General features: G+C 40.2%; 1 protein-coding gene across 11 annotated transcripts in view; it reads left to right on the top strand.

Moving 5' to 3' along the window:
- Window positions 1-19,063, top strand: part of ABI1 (abl interactor 1) — an 85,096-nt gene that overhangs the window by 37,800 nt on the left and 28,233 nt on the right. For all 11 annotated transcript variants that reach the window (XM_049798352.1, XM_049798356.1, XM_049798354.1 and 8 more), the window contains exon 3: window positions 17,047-17,223. In XM_049798352.1, the coding sequence (XP_049654309.1) occupies window positions 17,047-17,223 (177 nt within the window). The remainder of the gene's footprint in view (window positions 1-17,046; window positions 17,224-19,063) is intronic.

Here is a 19,063-nt window from a genome sequence, read left to right as displayed (position 1 = left end):
GGACCACAACTCAAAGTTACTTGCATCTTATTTTCAGTTCAATATTTTTATGAAACTGTATTTCCCTAGGCTGCATTAAATGTGTAGTTCTTCAGTTAATGCAGAAACTCTTCAGAGATGCTCTCTAATAGAGCTGGCTGAATTACTTGGAATAAATATACCTAATGCATTTATTCTTTTGGAAATTATTTGAAAAACTTTTTAAACACTGTTTTCCATGTGAAATGTTTGTCTGAAATAAGATTGAGAATGCTGCTGACTGGTCAGTATTGGATAATGACAGGTCACCTAGTTCAATAGTGTTTAAAAACCATCATCTGGTCAGTAGAAACAGAATAAAGATGTGATGTGATTTTTTTTTTTCTTTTTTCTTTTTTTTTTTCCCCAAATGCATTTTTAGAAAGCAGAGGTTCTGCAAACAATTACGTGACTTAAGCAAACATCCTGGAAAAACAGATTGTGAGCAGCCTGCAGATCTTACTCTAATAAAGATACTTTTCCTGTGTACTCTTCCCCTCTTGCCCATTTGCCTAGATTTTTTCACTGTGGTAGTTCTTGTAAACAACAACTATGCATTTGTTTTATTAGCTATATAATTCTGGGAATAAACACTGTCTGTATTGCTGAATGGATATACACAACTTAAACCCAAGAAGTACATTGACCTCACTCAGGAAAACCAGGCTTTACCAAACCAGTGGGGAGGAGGCAGGCCACAGAAGTTGCACAGCTGTCTTTCCTGTGCAGTTAAGTTTCTTGCAGAAGTTCAGTAACTCCTCAGCATGTGCTTAGCTGTCCAATATTGCACAGGTCAGTGGCCAGTCATGCACGAGTCCATCGTGGTTGTTATTGTGGAGCTGTAAGGCCTTCTGTTGAAATGCTGTGGTGCAGTTCAGAGGCTTGTAACCCACCATGGTGTTTGGAGCACCTTTCCCAGAGCACCAGTGTACCTTTCTCAGTTAGCTTTAAACACTTCATTGGTCAGTATTTGTGTAGTGTATGTCTAACTTTTGCCTTGAGTGAGATTAAAAGATGGCCAGTCTCTTTTTTTCCTGCCATTCTCTAGTGCCAGACAGTGTTTTGTTCTCTGCTCCCCCTCACCCCCACCAATTGTGGACTCAATTATGATGGAGACAGGATCTTGAAAACCACAGACTTCTGGCTGCTTCTTTCTACAGGCTTCGTTCTGCATGTCATCCCCAATGGCTGATGCTCTTCTCCCCAAGCGTTTGCAATCAAGTTTAATCATTGCACTAATAACTGCACAGAGGAAATGTCTAATTTCTGAACACATGATCAGTCTGCCTAATGAATTTACTGTAACGGTAGTGAGAATGCATTCAGCAGCGGGGATGTACTGATCTCCTCCTCTCTGTGCCTACGCACAAGGCTGCTCTTCAAGACTTGTACTGCCTTTCAGCCTGCCATCAGGCTGCAGCGTTTGTGTTCAGGTGCACTTGCACAGGACTGAGCCAAGAACTCGCTGCTGGGTGCATGCATGTACAAGTCTGAGAGATGGTCCTGGAGGAAGGGTTGACTGGTGGTGTTGTTTCTTCTTGGGCTAGGGTCCTTTGCCAGAGAGTCCAGCCTTAGTCTGGAAAAGTTTTGGCTAGGAAAGGCTGTGGCTCAAAACAGAATAAGTGCTGCTAGGACTGTTGAGGCCATGTGGATGTTCCCAGTAGATGTAACTGCAGTACTGCATATCAGTCGTGGCCAAGAGTAGGAGGCTAAGGGAAATCCATTTACAGAAACAATGTGCAACTTCCTGTTCTAGTTGTGTGTGGAAATTAAAAAGGCAATGGAGAAGTAGAGCAGCCCTAGCAATTCCATCTCTGCCCTGTCCCTTCGTCTCCACCCTGCTAAACTAGTAAGCGTCGTACATGCTTGTGATTTGGTTGTCTGTCTTCTGCTTTTACTTAATATATCCCAAATTACAAGAAGTCTCTATGACTTAGTCCAAAATAGTAACACAGTCTTAGGAAACATGTAAGGGAATTTTTGTTAACTCTCCTTTTTTGCTAGAATATCTTAATAGGCTTCTATGGGCAATGCTGTGGAAACTGGGATTTCAGAAGAAGTTTGAGCTGAGTGAAGTTCATGATGCTTCTAAGCTTGTCCTCTGATGTACCTTCAGAAGGGATAGCTGGTTACTGAAAGGGGTTTGTGAAAGGGGAGACTGGGTCAGAGTTGAACTGTCTTGTTCTGTGTTTGTCTTTGAAAACAGAAGTGAGGAGCTTGTCACATCCAAGTTTTTTGATATTAAAGTCACAGGAATAGCTCTTTGCTGCAATAATATGCTGAAAATAGTAGTATGGGTAGTAAGTTAACTGCAGAGTAGAATAAGTATACTGAAAACTTTTAAGTGGGATCTATAGTGGCTAAGGGTTTTTCCTGCCATCTTATTTTACTGGTAAGACTCACTGGCAATGGGGACGAGAAGAAAAAAAAGTGGCCATTGCTGGTTATCCTCTTGTTGGAGTAGCACCTCTAGTGTTGAAGGTCGCAACAAAGTTGGTGTTGCAACAAAGTCTCTAGTGTTGCCATAGAGACTCTCTTGCTTTGTACGAAATCTTGAAAAAATCCAGAACTTTGCATTTTCCCCAGAAGAGAACTATTAATTTTCAACCTTTGAATATTCAGGAAACAAAAGAAGAGAAAAAGAAATTTCATGTGTGGTAGGCTGTGTTTGTGGCACTAAGCCCAAGAGGGTTTGTGGTGTAGATAATGTGGCTTTTAGCCATCTGATGGCTATTTAATTAATACTCAGGAGTTACTCTCGGTGCAACACTGACCCAACTGAAAACCAGTAGATTTCCCACTAGCTTATTTATATCGTTGCCATCAAATGAGGTATGATCAAAGAGCTATAGAAATAGCGTTATGCCTTGGATGATTTGTAATCAAAACTATGTTGGCAGGTGGCTAAAGGGTACTCAGCATCATTTCCACATATATTGTCCCTGTTTTGTGTTTTAGGGAAACAATCTATCCCAGGACTGTTAATCTTAGACACCTCATAGGCCCTGAATTCACCTGGAGAAGGGAAGTGTTTGCGAGAGGAATTTGTGTGTGTGTGTGTATGTGTGGCTTTTGCTCATGGTTTTTGTTGGTTTTGGGTTGGTTGTTGGGTTTTTTGTTTTGTTTTAAGAAAAGTGTGTGCCTGAAAATTAATTCAGAAAACTTTCAAGTACATGTGACAAATCAGAATAGGTTTTATGTGGGAGTTTTGTTATTCTTCAGCATAATTATTTTGAGAAATGCAATAAATCCACTATCCCAACTATGTAACATAGCCTTTATTGCTGGAAAATATTTTATTTTTGCTATTAGAAGTGATAAACTAAAGCACTAAAGAGGTGATAAATTAAAGCTAAGGCTATGTTAGCTCGCTGCTTTTGGTGGGCTTTCCCTTCTTTCCCACAATTTGAACTGCCAAGTTACAACTAAATGTGAGGGGTTTAGCTTTGGAGGTTTTCTTTTTTCTTTTTTATTATTTTTTTTGTTTTCGTTCAGGCATGAGCATTCTGACTTGTTGTTGTTCCAGCTTTAACAGTTCCTTACCTCAGACAAACTTTCAGAAAGTTCAAACTTGTTCTGTTGAGTTTATTTTTTTATAGGCTTTTTTTAGATGGTTTCCTTTTCAGCCACCTGCAGTGCTCTTTGCAATTGCACATGTTCATCTCCTATGAAGTTGCTTTTTTTGGCACACAAAAATGCTTTTCGTTTGACATACAATTTTGTTCTACTCCCATGGTGGTTCTTTAGTGAGTCCAAACTACTGAAGAAGCTGTTTAATTTTTCTTTTCTGTCCTTGTGCTTTCCTTCAGTCAAGAACATATTTAATTTGTATGTTTTGTTTAATTCTAGACAAGTGCACTGCTTCCAGTAAGAAAAAGAGGGACTCATTCAGCCACTTTAAAATGCTGAAACTCTCATGTGGGAGCTTGCATAAGCATATTTTGTTCCTTTTTTTTTTTTTTTTTTTTTAAATGAGCCTACTCAGAATAGAATCATAGAATGGTTTGGGTTGGAAGGGACCTTGAAGATCATCTAGTTCCAACCCCCCTGCCATGGGCAAGGACACCTTCCACTGGATCAGGTTGCTCAAAGCCTCATCCAACCTGGCCTTGAACACTTCCAGGGACGGGGCATTCACAGCCTCTCTGGGCAACCTGTTCCAGTGCCTCACCACCCTCACAGTAAAGAATTCTTTCCTAATATCTAATCTAAATCTACCCTGTTTCAGTTTAAAACTGTTAGCCCTTGTCCTATCACTACACTCCCAGATAAAGAATCCCTCCCCATCTTTCCTGTACATTCCCTGTAAGTACTGGAAGGCTGCTATAAGGTCTCCCTGGAGCCTTCTCTTCTCCAGGCTGAACAACCTCACCTCTTTCAGCCTGTCTTCATAGGGGAGATTCTCCAGCCCCCTGATCATCTTCATGGCCCTCCTGTGGACCTGCTCGAGCAGGTCCAGATCTGTGTTATGTTGGGGGCCCCAGAGCTGAACACAGTACTCCAGGTGGGGTCTCACCAGAGCAGAGTAGAGGGGGAGCATCGCCTCTCTCGATCCGCTAGACACACTTCTTTTGACGCAGCCTAGGATGCGGTTGGCTTTCTTGGCTGCGAGCGCACACTGCTGGCTCATATTCAGTTTTTCACCCACTAGTACCCCCAAGTCCTCCTCCTCAGGGCTGCTGTTAATCCACTCATTGCCCAGCCTGTATTTGTGCTTGGGATTGCCCAGCCTATGTGCAGGACCATGCACTTGGCCTTGTTGAACTTCATGAGGTTCATACGAGCCCACCTCTCAAGCCTGTCCAGGTCCTTCTGGATGGCAGTCCCTTCCCTCCGGACTGCCAACCACACCACACAGCTTGCTGTCATACGCAAACTTGCTGAGGGTGCACTCAATCCTGCTGTCCATGTCGCAGACAAAGGTGTTAAACAGTGCCAGTCCTAATACCAACCCCTGAGGAATGCCACTTGTCACTAGTCTCCACTTGGACATCGAGTCATTGACTGCAACTCTTTGATATGCATGCATATCTTGAGGAATACCCAGCAAAAAAGAAATTTGAAATGACTAAAATCTAATTTCAGGTACTGAAATACTCACACATACAGTTGGGATTTGACTTTGCATAATCAAAAGGATTTATCTGCTTTTTTGTGCTTTTTAAGACTGAATACGAGCGTCACATGTTATGACTGCACATCCCAAATGTTATTCTGTCAAAATCAATCACTAGGATTTTACACTTGAAACACTTCTCTTTTGAAGTGTCTTCTATTTTAGAGACTGTTTTTAATCAGCGGATTTTTGCATTTTTGGCTTGTGTTCAAATATAATTAATAAGTCTTTGGTTCCATTTAGATTATTTTTTTCCTCTGGAAACTTGTATTAGCAATGCAATAGGTGTTAATTAATCATTGAAATGTCTATTCAGTTCCCTGTGTAGAACATCTACAACTCACCAGTGGAGAGGGGATGTACCTTGCTAGTTCCTTATCAGAATCCTGTCCTGATGAAGAGAAGATGAGCACGGGGGCAGAAAGAGGACTAAGACAACTGTCCTTCAAAAAGGTGTTTGTCATACAGCATGAAACTCAAGTGGATGGTTAGGAATAGTTAATTTGCCACACACTGTGGTTTTGATCTGATGCAGAGCTGGATCTTACTTCCTGTTGTAAAGGTTGTGAAGTAGTGGTGTGTGGTGTTCAGCCACAGCTGAATCTCCAGCAAATACTCGAAAGTGTGTTCTAGAGTGATGGGGGATTTTTGTGTTAGAACAGGGAATAACACCATGGAAGCTACTTCTCTCTCCCCTGCTCCCAGCTTTTGATGCTGAAAAGCTACAGGCTTTAGGAGGCAGGGAGAAGATAATTGCAAATAATCTCTCCATCTTCCCTTCTCTGTGTCATCCCACAGCAATCTACATTAGTGATACATTCTTTTTCTACCTGTTTATTATACTCATACTCTTGAAGGAAATTGAACTAGCAGTTGAATTTGAAAAACAACAACAACAAGAAGTTAAGTAGAATGCAAAAATTCATGTTGTACTCCCCATGACCATGTATCAGAGGTCATTGGAGGGCTTGCCTTTTTTCTTTTTTTTTTTAAATGAGTAATGTTCACAACAGTTCTTATTCAAGTGTATGTACATGTGGCTTGCTCAAATGGTTAAAATCGGTGGAAAGTGTGATCCATAATTCACTTCTGCATTTTTACTAGCAATTAAAATCATCAGTGGAAGCTGTTATAACAGAGAAATCCTGGGTATGTTTGTCCTTGTGTTTCACTGTGCTCAGAGCAGACAGCTAGGGCAGCGCTGCCTATACCTGTGCCCACCTACACTCTGTCTATGTCTGTTCTCATAGCTGGTGCAGGTGGGCAGCTCTGAGAAACTGGCCCAAGCAGTGAAGCTACTTGCTTGGCGTAGCACAGGAAGTCTGGCGGAGCCAGGAATAGAGCTTCAATCTGCCGTTTTCCAGGCTCTTGCTCCTAGCCACAGACCCATCCCACCTCTTCCCTTCATTCGACTGACGTCCCGGCAGACAGCCGCCTCCTGCGTGCAGGGCCAGCTGCTTCTGCAGCACTGTCTGACCTCCATACTCCAGATGTTTGAAGTTCCATTTCCCCCATACTTATGTGAACTTCAGCAAAGTGTTTCTGGCATTTCACCAATGCAACGGGGAGGAGGGAGGACTGTTGTCTTTACTGTTTTCTTTCCATAATGACGGCCTGTGTGGAGCTGCTAAAAATCTATTCCTCTGTAGGACGTAAACTCCATTTGCCTTCAGTTGCCATCTGCCAGTCTTCCTTCCCACATCCCTCTCCCTGTTCCCAAAGATACTCCTGTAGACCTCCCCTCCTTATGCTCTGTGTTGACATCATTTTCCTTTCAGTTGGGGAAGGTGGGGGGCAGGGGGCGAGGGTGTGATGAGATGCCCTTGTATCTCTCCATAGATGCTTCTCATTTATAGAGCCTAATTCTGCGAGATGGCATTTCACAAGTGAGACTTAAGGATTTCCTTCAGCTGCCCCGTTTTATGTTCTCAGCATCTTGCATGAATTAGCCATTAGAGAACAACATGAGAAGCTGCTTTCCTTCTGTCCTGACTGAAGGATGAACAGGTGTCCTCTGTAGCAGTCCTCCCATTTCCACTTGGCACCAAGAAAGAAAAAATCAGGCAGGAACTCAAGTCTGGCTCTTGGACGAGTAGGCTGGTTTCTTTGCTCTGATTCTTGTCCTAGAATATCATGAACCTGCTCCCAGCCCTTCTGGTCTGTCCTTGCCCTGTGTCCCTTTTGTCCATGTCCCCTTTCTGCTCAGTTTCTGCAGCAGAATGTGTGACTAGATTTGCCAATAGGGTACTCTGAAAAGCATCTGTATAAATAATCCTTTAGCTGAACAGACCTCTTTTCCCTATCCTTTTCAGTGCTGTTGTATCGGTGTATGTGCCACTTCACAGATTGTGTTTTGGAAATGGGGGTCTGTGAGTTCAATTCGCAGTGAATCCTAGTCTTCCTTTTGAAAGAAAGGCTTCCTAACAGCAAGAGGCTAAAGGTGAGGCTATTTGTCTGTGGCCAGTAAGCTTTAAGCCTGTTTCTCTAGCTCTTGTTTTCAGCTTCTTGATTTTAATGAGGCTTATCAAAGCCCATACTCTTGTCTCCCCTCCTCCCCCCTTTTTTAAAGATATATGAGTATTTTAACACTTGCAAGCGCATGTTGCATTGGTCAGGAATCAATTTTTTGTTAAGTATCCTTGCATGGAAATTGGTACATCTTAAGAAACATAATTCTGGAGCAGGACATACTATGGACTATGTGCATTATTGTTTTACATTTTGTGCCTCTGATTTCTAAAACCTTATAGCAAGCAAGCTGTCCTAAATGGGATGCCTATGGTATACTTCCCTCCCTGATACCCTGCCTCCCAACTGTACTGATATTCCAGGAAAAATACTTATGTAAAGGTTTAAAATATCTTCAAACCTTTGCTGAAATCTGATCTGCTTTATGCTGTTGGCAATTGCTAGGAGAATCTGAGAAAATCTGCTAGTGTATATAAAGAAAAAGATGTAAATTCTTAAAGGCTAGCTCCATAGGATTAAACTGGCATATAATCTGCATTCAGACATAATTGAAGAAATCCAGTGATAAACTGTCAAAATAAGAAACACAACCACCACTTTTCAACACCCCACCCCCCCAATGTTGGATGATATTAGTAAAATGCATTGTTAGTATTGTGTTTTTATATATGTATTAAAAAATATATATATATTGTTTATGTATGTAAATATATTAATGTGTGCATTTGTATATGTGGTACCTCTGGAAATAGGACTTAGTATTTCTTTCATTATTTTTCCTTTGTTCTGTATGGTGTCTTTCCTCCTCCAATGATGGTGAACATTTTATATAGACTGTGCAAGTTGCCGTATGTGTGTTGATGGCCTTAGTTCATTGTGTTAATCTGTAAAAGCTCTCGATTGTGAACCCTCTCTGCAAGAAAGGGAAGGCAGTGTATCAGATTACATGAGACATGGCTTATCTGGCTCCTCTAGCCTTTTACCTTAAGAGGCCTGGATTTACCAGGACTTCAGGAGATGAAGCTTTCTGGAGAGCCTGTCCTGCTATTGTAACTTCTCTGTTTGCTGAAGGGGATGTGTGTGAAACTTCCATCTATAAACCTACAAGAAAACATTGCTGGATTTGCAGATCTGAAAATACAACTCTTGCATCTATTTCAGTTGCCTCCTACATTGCCAGCACCATGTACAAAGCAAACACACAAGGTGAAACTTAGATGTCTAAATGCTTCAGAGGTGACAGGAGACCTGTCTTTCATGGTGCAGCTTCAGAAGGCATGGCAGGGTATACTGAGGATTCTCAGGTGATGTTTGACACTGGTGTTGAGGCAACTGAATTTTAGCCTTAGGGAAAGTTGGATTGAAGGATTGTATACGTGAAATAATAAAGCCTTGAAATGCTTACGTTCTTAAAAGAATTTGGGGAACTGAAATAAAGCACCTCTTTATTTTTTCTCCTCTAGTAACTCTTGCTTGTTTCTAGCACTGGCTTTCTTCTGTGGATTGACTGACAAGTTGACAGTACTTTAGTAGACTTGATTCTGGTGCCTGTCCAAGGGGCTGTTAAAGGTGTCTTGAATTCATCTTGGTGGGGGCGGGGGGGATGGTAAGGAGGATGTTTCCCTTTTTTACTGTGAAAGTGAAAGATAACCAGTGTAAAGCTTCTAGTATGGTACCTTCAGATGAAGATTTGTTCAAAGCAAATTGGGGACTTGAATTTCACACAACTGATGACTAACTGGGCATGATAAAAGATTGCATCAGTCTTATACCTTAAAGATAGGATTGGCCCCACCAGTCACTGATAACAGGCCAGTGCTTCTGTCAAAGTTTTTCAGGTTTTTTATATGCTTCTCAGATGTTGGTTAACTTAACCAGATGTCTGTGCTGAAGCATTGGGAAGAGGCAGAAGTCCACCAAAATGCCTGGTTTGGTCTATAACTGAGTTGGTGCAGATGTGGCTGGGGTATTCGGACTATTTCTCGTCAATGGAATTGACAGTTGTAATTCTCAATGCCAGCAGAGCCTCACACCTTGGAGAAGATCCCCATGGGATAAATGACTGTGTGCATAATGATAAACAAGGGCGAGCAGTGCCAGTTGCACTGGTGCTCTGCTCTCTGCATCTCCAGTGTGGCCAGGCTTGCTTAGCACTTGGACTCTACTGGGCAAGAGATGAAAATAAATTATTTCTGTAGGTAAATTCTTAAGTTTCTTGAACACTATCTTGATGGGGATCAGACAATATATAAGCAATAGTAATCAAGTCAAATACTTGTTACTTGCACTTTCATCAAGAGTTGATGAAAGATATAATTTGTAACATTGTGTGGATATTTAATTGTACACGATGTCTTAAAAACCCCAAACTACTCACTTATGCTTTTTCATGCCTGATGTGCCTGGAACCCATAATTGACCTTTGCAGTAAAGTATTTATCTTGCTGTAGAAATATGTTCACATTTCCCTGTGTTGAATATACTAAACTTTCTTTTGAATTTCCTTCACAAAACAACAGCATAAAATGGCACTCTCCCTGAACAAGTTAGCTGTCTGGCTGAGCTCATTAAAGCTGGGGCTTTTATTGTCCTTTCTGTAGGTCACACTGACTTCCTTGCAGGTAGCCTGTACAGTGTGTGTTATCCAGGATCTCTTCAGTGCCATTATGAAATTAACTATAACCCATTTATTTAAAAAGTCTTATTAAACATGCTTTCTTTATGGAAGTAGCAGTGGGATATATCTGTATTTCTGGAACAGAACAGGTTAATGTTCTTGGTCTCATCAGATTTTTTTCATTTCAGGGAAGCTTATTGTGTAAACTATATAGCAAGACAAAGGAATCTGCAGTTTTGGAGAATGACAGTAAGGGCTAATATTAAAGCTGGGTCTAGGAACAAATCGCAAAGAGTGAGGTTTTGGGTTTTTTTCTTTATTAAGGGATGCTGAAGGCACCTTAGTGTTACGTTTCCTTTGGTTAACACTACAATTTATGATTTGGGTGTTTGAGCTTGTAGTACTTAATAGAAAATGTGTATTTACTAGAAAATGTTTGTTGGTGTTTGTTAAATGCTTGTAACATTCAACTATATGTATTTTTACTGCTATGAGCAACTAAATCTGAAGCCGTGGCTCACTTTTACAAGTAGAACAGATCTTACCTTTCATATTCAAACATAAATAAATAAGCTTGGAATCCAGACAGTTGTCTTGGAGGTCGAGGAAGGAAACTAAACTCCTTTCTCTGCACCACTCGCTGTCCCATGTATTGCAGTTTTATTTACTAGGTTCAGTCTGAAACCTGTGTCTTTGCCCAGTATTTTGTGTAACATCAGGCACAGTTTCTGCTGAAAGGAGATACCATATTTGACAGATTGCTGACTTGACTTGATATGTCAAATCTAGTGTTCCAATTGGCTTGTCTTTGACTAGAAATCTTACCCTTTTTTTTCTTATGCCATTCTTTTCTCTTATAGTGCTAGCAATGCCCTTTGTTTAAGGGAATTTCACTGCTCTCAGATAAAAATGAATGAAATGCTGTTCTCTCCATTAACTTGCCTTTCAATAATGCTGGCTTTAGCATAGAATTATCTCAGGTTGGAAGGGACCCATAAGGATCATCGAGTCCAATTCCCTGCTTCTCACAGGACTACCTAAAACTAAACCATATGACTAAGAGTGTCATCCAGACATTCCTTGAACTCTGACAGGCTTGGTGTCATGACCACTTCCCTGGGGAGCCTGTTCCAGTGACCAACCACCCTCTCAGTGAAGAACCTTTTCCTAATGTCCAGTCTGAACTTCCCCTGATGCAGCTTCATTCCATTTCCTTGGGTCCTATCACTGGTCTCCAGAGAGAGGAGACCAGTGCCTCCCCCACCGCTGTCCCGCCTGAGGAAGTTGTAGACTGTGATGAGGTCACCCCTCAGCCTTCTCCATGCTGAACAAACCAAGTGACCTCGGCTGCTCCTCTCCTTGTAAGTCCTGCCCTCAAGACCTTTCACCACCTTGGTCGCCCTCCTCTGGACACACTCTCTAATAGTTTCATGTCCTTGCATTGAGGCGCCCAAAACTGCACTCAGTACTTGAGGTGTGGAACAGATTGCTTCTGGGAAGTACAGCACCAGCATTGTGCAGAACAGGTTACCAGACTCAGTAAGTGTGATTACACCAAGTATGTTAGGAAGATGGGGGTGGGAAGTGATAACAGGTCACACTGCGTGCATGGCTAATGTCTTATGTCTGTGGTTTTGCTTGTATAAAGTAATTCCAATCTATTCTGCTAATATTTAGATATGTGTAACACTGATTACCCTATAACCAGGGCTTTACTTATTTGAAGTAAAGTGTTAGTAACAGACTTAACCCTATATTGAACCACAAACTGAAAAAGCAAAACAACATCAAAATTACAGAAGACTGTTGCTAATAATAAGCTGTTTGGCCTTCCTTTTCTCCTTGCTTTGTCTAAAGTAGCAGCTTGAGGAAGCCTGTGGAGTTTGAGGCTATTTTCCTTCTTGTCTGAGTGAGCCTAGGGACAAATTGAAAAGTTCCTGACTTGCACCTCTGTGCAGCACAGGACATTTGTTTGAAGGACGTCCATGATGTGAAAACAAAAGTTCTTAAAACCATTGCATGAAATGGCCTGAGAAACTGTCAGTAAAAGTGGTGGTGTAACTTCAGGGTTTTTTTTTTGTCTAATGTGTTTTGAGTGTTAGTTTTTTAAATCAAGGAAATGCCCTTGAAATGACTTCTCACTCATCTTCAAATTAATGGGTGAAAGTATGTGTGGTGTTTTGATTGGGGGGGGGGGGGGGAGTTTGGTGGTTTGGGTTTTTTTTTTTATTTTTTTTAATTTGTATCTTCCCACACTGTATCTTAGACTCTCTTTTGGGAGTTTCTGTTTGTCTACTGTTTTTACCTGATAGCCACCATTTTCACTGTTCAGGACTAGGTAGCTGTTCTCTCCCTTAACCATTACTCTACTCTTCCTAAAAGCCTGGCAGTTTTTTCCAGCTTGCTGGTAAGATAGCTGTGCAGCACCACACCGTGCTTCTCCTGTCCCCTCTGCCAGGTGTGTGTGTGTGTGCTGTTATAGCTTCATTCTGGAGGAACTGGGGAGAAGCAGAGTAGGAAACCTGAAGTGGAGTTTTCCTGCACAGCACTTCTGGAGTATCAGTTAATTTAATACAAATCTAAAGGGTATTTGCTTGGCATAAATCTGTGCTATTAGTGTAGTGAGTTGTTTTGTCCATCAGGACAGCCTGAAGTTGGTGATGCCTGGTTAGCTGAGTTGATTTGATAGAGATTTGTGGCCTCCTTCCACCTCTCCTTTTACCAGTTGTGTGTGCATTTAGTGAGAGAAGCAGTGGCTGTGTATCTGGTTCATAAATTTGAGTTGCAGTGGGTCAGGATTAAAAAGATTGTCAAGGCTTGAAGTTGTTTTTCCTTTTTTCCCTTTTTTTAATATCCCTATATATGTGGGCTTTATTAACATATTTAGATATCCTCAAATTAGCTTGGCCAAATGTACTGCAGTCTTTATTTCTTGTAAAGTGTTTGTCCTGGGATTGCACACTGCAGCATATGGGTAGAGCGCTATCTACAGCACAGAAAAAGAGAAAAGAACAACTAATTGCTGTATCATTGCTGTGTTGCACTTGGCCTTGAGGCTACATCTAAGGAAGCAAACAGTTAAACTTTAACTCTACATCCTGTTGATCAACTTTTTTTTTCACATGGTTTGAAGCAGACAGATAGTGGAGGCAGGTGGTAATCATTAACAGTTACTTCAACATCCAAGCTGAACTTTGCTTCTGGGATTAGCTGGCATGGTCCCTAGCACCCAGTTATAATGGCAAAGGGGTTTGATGGTTTACTTTAAATTTGCTTCCCAAAGGAAACATTTTGTAGTTTTGGAAGGGCTATCTTCTCTCTCTTCCCTAAATCAGTGCAATGCTGGATGACTTCTTGCTGGATTATGTTGTCTAGGAGTGAGAATCCCATCCCTATTCACCAAATTTTAAATTATGCTACATATTTATGTTTCAGCATAGGCCAAGCATACTTAAAGTTGGTCTGACTGTTTGCTAGCTCTTATTAACCCAAGACAGTTTGCTCCTCTCCATCTTTGATGTTTAAAAGTAAGTTTTGTGCATGAAATCACAAACTAACTTAACTGTTCAGCTGTCTCGTTACCATATCAGAGCGGACGCTTACTCATAGCTACAGGTGCCAAGTGTGGCCAGAGCTTTGAGAGGTTTGGCTGTTACCTGGTATATGTGGCTTGTCTCTCTTGGGAATGAAGTGTTGTCTGGCTGGATAGCTATGCTATCTTGCTAAAAATTTCTTGTATTTGGGGTTTTTCCTCTTTTGGAGGTGAAAAACATTGCCTATGACTAGACAAACTTCCACATTAACATCAAGCAAACATATAAATAAAAATAAAAAAAATGAACAACTATGTGCTTTGTTTTGCATAATAATCACATAACAATAACATGCAGTGTTTATAGATCTAGAAAAAAATAATTTCTTCGTGAAGAAGCAAGATGCTGTCTAGTAGCTGATAGGCAGCATATTGCTCCTGGCAAAGCATATGCTGGGAGCTTCTGCTTTCCATAGGGGCAAAATACCACCTTGCTTTTCCAGTGTACCAGATATGGTAAAAGTTGCACTCTCATTTGCTTTGAACAGTGAATTAGTCTCTTGCACAGGCATACCTGCATGCTGTTGAAGATTTACATATGTGCCCTAGGTTGCTGGCCCTCCACTGGGATACAGATAATCTTCTCTTTCCTTGGTTTACATTACTGAAATCTGTGGAAAGACTTCACAAATCACTGCTCTGTATTTAATTTTGGATAAGCTGTCTGATATAATTAATATATGCTCTTTTCTGAGGGTTTTTCCATTAACAAGAATTGGTTGGAAGATAACTTAAGTCATTTTCCAAAGCATGTATGGTACAGCATCTGTTCCTGGAATTTCTTATCCTCTGCTCTAGTAATTTATGGAATTTTCATTGTTCATTGCTGGGAGGAAAAGTCAGTCTTCATGGACTACCTGCTAGGAGAAGATACATCTTTTTGTACTGTGAAGGGCTTTGTTTTGTTTTGTTTCTTTTTGCTTTTGACATCAATGTTAAGAGAACTCTTAGTGTAAAGATACTTTTTTGTCCATCCACTGAACAAAAAATGGATTTATTAGTAACAACAGATTCTGTTCATAAGAATGAATTAGAAACATGGATTTATTTCAAGGGGTGTAGTAGTGTTTTAAAATAGCCTTTTTTAAAACATTGTAGTATGTCCCTTAAATTGACATTCTCCTCAGCCTCCTATATTGCTATGTTGTTTAGGTGACTCTGAAGTTTTTTATCACCTATGCAATGCTCATGTATTACAAAATACAAAGAGCTGCATATTATTAAAGAGTTCTGTAAGATAGTTTGAGACCTGGTATTATCATTGAACAAAAGGGTTCAGGTTGTACAAAGGAATTAGAAGAGACATGATCTAAGAACATGTAGCACAGCACTCAGATAATGTTTCTTGATCTCACTGAAAGCAAACTAAAAGGCAAAACCAACATGTATCTTTTAGTCTCTAAAAGGAGAATAACAAATAATAGCTGCAGTTGAAGAAATATGGGTAGTCTTGTTCTTAAGTCTTTGCTTTGTTGTCTGAAATTGCCTGGCAGAGCAAATACGGGTGCAATGGCTGATACCTGATACTGATGTAGTGGTAAATGCTTGATGTACAGGATTGTCTCATTTGAAAAGGTGCTTTTTATTCCAGAGTTTGGGATTTTTCAGACCATGAGCATTTGGAACAATAAAGCTTGCTCCAAAGCTTTATTGGGATATTTAATTAATTTATTCCAAATAAACTAATGCAGACATACACATTTAATGTCTTGCATTGCTCTGGAAAATCACAACTCTTATTTCTATTGAGATTTCTTGTGCTTCCAAAGTAAAAGAACCTTTTGTGATATTACAAGTTGCCCGTTTTTTAGCTTTAAGCTGTGAAAACAAGTTTGCTTGGTATCACTGCTTTTAGGTGCTTCCCCACTTGTGTTCCCACTTGTAATCTGCAGTGCCATGTATCAAAGCTGTTAAGGAGGATTTTATTTCTTTCTGTGCTTAGGAGAATTTAAGATGGTTTGAGCTTGTGTTCCAGTTAATGAAAAATCAGTTCAATTGAAGGCATTTCATAGTGAACTCTGAACACTGAATGCTGGCCTTCCTAGAAATGGTCATTTCCTGGATGCTTACCTTGCTCTTTTCATCTTGTCTCATATAGAAGTAGAGTGAAATATAAACTAATTTTGTGTGTCATCTTGGACTCTGCTTCACTAAACAAAGCCTTGCACATCACAATATCCATTTTTAGATTAGGCCATTTCTAGAGACATACCCAAACAAGTACTGATGGACAAGGATTTTTCTTTCTTTCTGAACCTTGACTCTGTTTCTATGAGTCTTTCCAGGAGGAATTGATCCTTGCAGACTGAGAATTACTTTTCTTAGTGGAAAAAGTGGTGGCTTGATAGGTTTTGTTCAAAGTCACTCAGAATGGTGTTTTTTGTTAGATACCATCTCCTACAATGAGATCCTGAGGTTCTAGTAGGTACTTAAACCAGTAAATTCAATCCCTGAATCTGAAATAGGCTTCCTAGAGGTGGGACTTCTGTGGTATCTGGTGCTTGATTTGTACTTGTTCTCCTTCAGCTAGGGTTTAAGTGGTGGTTATATTGTGTGTAGAAGCATGTGTCTGTTATGTGAAGCTTAGTTTGATCTTTCACAGACTACTGGACTGACCTTTCTTTGTCTCTCTTTAGGTATTTCCTAATAAAATGATGGAGCTCAGCATATTTTATATTCTTTTACTTGCATCTTTAAGGCTCTGTTTTTTTCTTTTAGTAAAGCTTCTATAAACAGTATGACTGAAACTAGCCTCAGTGCTGAAATCATTCCTTCTCTATGCAGACTCTTCTTGATATGCACTGATGGCTTTGCTGAAAGAAATTACTGCACAGACTTCCCAAGCTAAGTCCCCCTCTGGGGCTGCAGGCAAATTGCTTAGCTTGTCTGTCCTGGTTTCCCAGCTGTGAAGTTGGAGTAATTTATTACTAGTGTCAGTTATAAGAATGTTGAGGGTTAATCTGCAAGGACTGTATCTGCATAGTGTCTTTAGAGTGTCAAAGCCGTAATGTATAGTTGTAATTTTACTATTAATATTGGTTATTTCATTAAAGTGTAATTTTCAAACAATGTTCATGTAGATTAAACTCATTTCATCAATAAACTGGCATCCTTCCAGCAGCATTATCTTGGTTCAGACTCTTTGTCTAATAGTGAAGCCTAAACATGTAGATAGCTCTGTAAAGAAAACAGCAAATGCCTAAAGAAACCCATACTTTCTTGTTTTTAATCTAGACTGTGGACATCCATAAAGAAAAGGTCGCTCGCAGAGAGATAGGCATTTTGACGACCAATAAGAACACATCGAGAACTCACAAAATTATAGCACCAGCGAACATGGAACGTCCTGTAAGGTATATTCGAAAACCTATAGACTACACGGTGCTGGATGATGTTGGCCATGGCGTAAAGGTAAGAATACCTGGATACCTGAGGACTCTAACACAGACCAGGAGATAGGGTTGGGGCAGAATGTTACTGACATTAAAATGTTTAGTTCATTTGTGGTAGTAAGGATTATGGGTTTGATATGCTCTCGCGTACAAACATTTCAATAACAAAATGGATTGTTTTGCAGTGAGGGTTTTTTGAGCAATGTTTGCCATAACTTTGTGACTGTCAGTGGTAGTCATAGTGTCTGGAAATAATGGTTCGTGGTCTTAAGCTAATGACTTGTCAAAAAAGCCATGACTGACTTTTAAAATTATCACTCCCTCCTCCTCTGATTAAATTGTCTCTGCCATTCCCTTTATTTCTTTTGTTACTGAGAAAAGTTATGTCATCTGTTATGGGGAAAGTGGCTGGTGGGGTGGGGTTTTTGTAGGGGTTTTTTAGAGGGTGGTCAGGAGAAAGGGGGTCAGCTAGTTGGCATTTAAATCTCGGTGGCATTTGATTTCTCACCCCCATTTGTGCTTTTGGGCAGCCTCATGTTCTGTTTTTTCTAAATAAAAGCCTTCATAAATTAATGTGTACCTCCCTTGAAATGGTGAGAGTTGAAGTTAATTAATGCAACACCCTTTGTTCCCTGGACATCTTTTTATATAAAAAAAAGCCTTGTATACCCCTGGAGCAGGCCTTCCAGGTATATTCAGTTCACAACAATCTTCCCTTGAATGGCATTAAAAAGCTTTTATTCAATACCTGTGTATCCTCTAAAGCTTGATGTGCTCTGGTCAGTCAGTTGTGCAGCTAGATAAGCCCATCATGTGCCCTTTGAATTGCTGAGCTATTAAGGAACAGATCTTTCAGAATTACTCAACACAAAAGAGTGCCAAGGTACCTCCTGCTTCATAGTAACCCTCCCAATGCCCAGAGGAGTCTAATTCCAACACAAGTTAGAAAGCAGCTCTATACCATGACGGCTTTGGACTACCTGATTTTTTGTTTTGTTTGTAGCTAAACCTGTACTAAACCTGTAATTCTTAGGGTTGTTTTACACTAATAATTTAAGTCAGACTGGGTGAAGCACAATCCTATGTAGAAGCCTGAAAGACATGCCCTGAATTTCTGTAAAATAGAAACACTGGCGTCAGAAATTGATAATTTTTCAGTACAGTCTCTGCATTTTCAGAGAACACTCTGTGAATAGAGAATACAGGAATCCACAAATTCAATGTCAGGATATTGGTTTCTGCATTTAAGTGCTCCAGGGATCAAGTGCTGTAGAAGACTTTTAAAAAGTAGAATAATTACTATTAGTCATTGAAGTTGATTCTTTGCTGTACTACTTGTATTGTGCAGGCTCAAAACAGGTTGCTTGATCCATAAACGCTGAAGTTGTTAAGGTGTAGCAGTTGCATTTTCCAGTATGACTATTTGCTTTTAGGAGTACTGGTGTCTTTATTTTTATTAATGTGATTCTGTTTGTTTAGGGGGCGGGAATGAGGTCCTGTTTACCTATTTCTAGGCAGCTCTTATGGAACATTTTTAGTAAACAGTTTTTTTAACTGTTAGTCATTTATATTAAAAACTTGGTCTGCTCAGAGGTTAAATAGCTTCCAGTAATAACCAAATTGTCAACTCATTACAAGTCAGTTACAAATTATATCTTGCTATTGTTTCTTTGAGTGATTTGCCTAAGTCCATTTTACAGCTGTGGAAGACATGAAACACTTAGTAGAAAAATAATGTTGGTATTTTCTACGTAGACGTGTTACACAAATGAAATAAGCTGCCAGCCAGGCCTCAGCTATACAGTTCAAGATGGCTGTCATGCATTTGACACTTTCATCAGTGTTGACTGGTGACTGGA

The sequence above is a fragment of the Accipiter gentilis genome, chromosome 4, assembly GCF_929443795.1.
Source record: "Accipiter gentilis chromosome 4, bAccGen1.1, whole genome shotgun sequence".
Taxonomy (NCBI): domain Eukaryota; kingdom Metazoa; phylum Chordata; class Aves; order Accipitriformes; family Accipitridae; genus Astur; species Astur gentilis.
The sequence above is the reverse complement of the archived record's forward strand: the minus strand, read 5'-3'. Positions and strand labels throughout refer to the sequence as shown.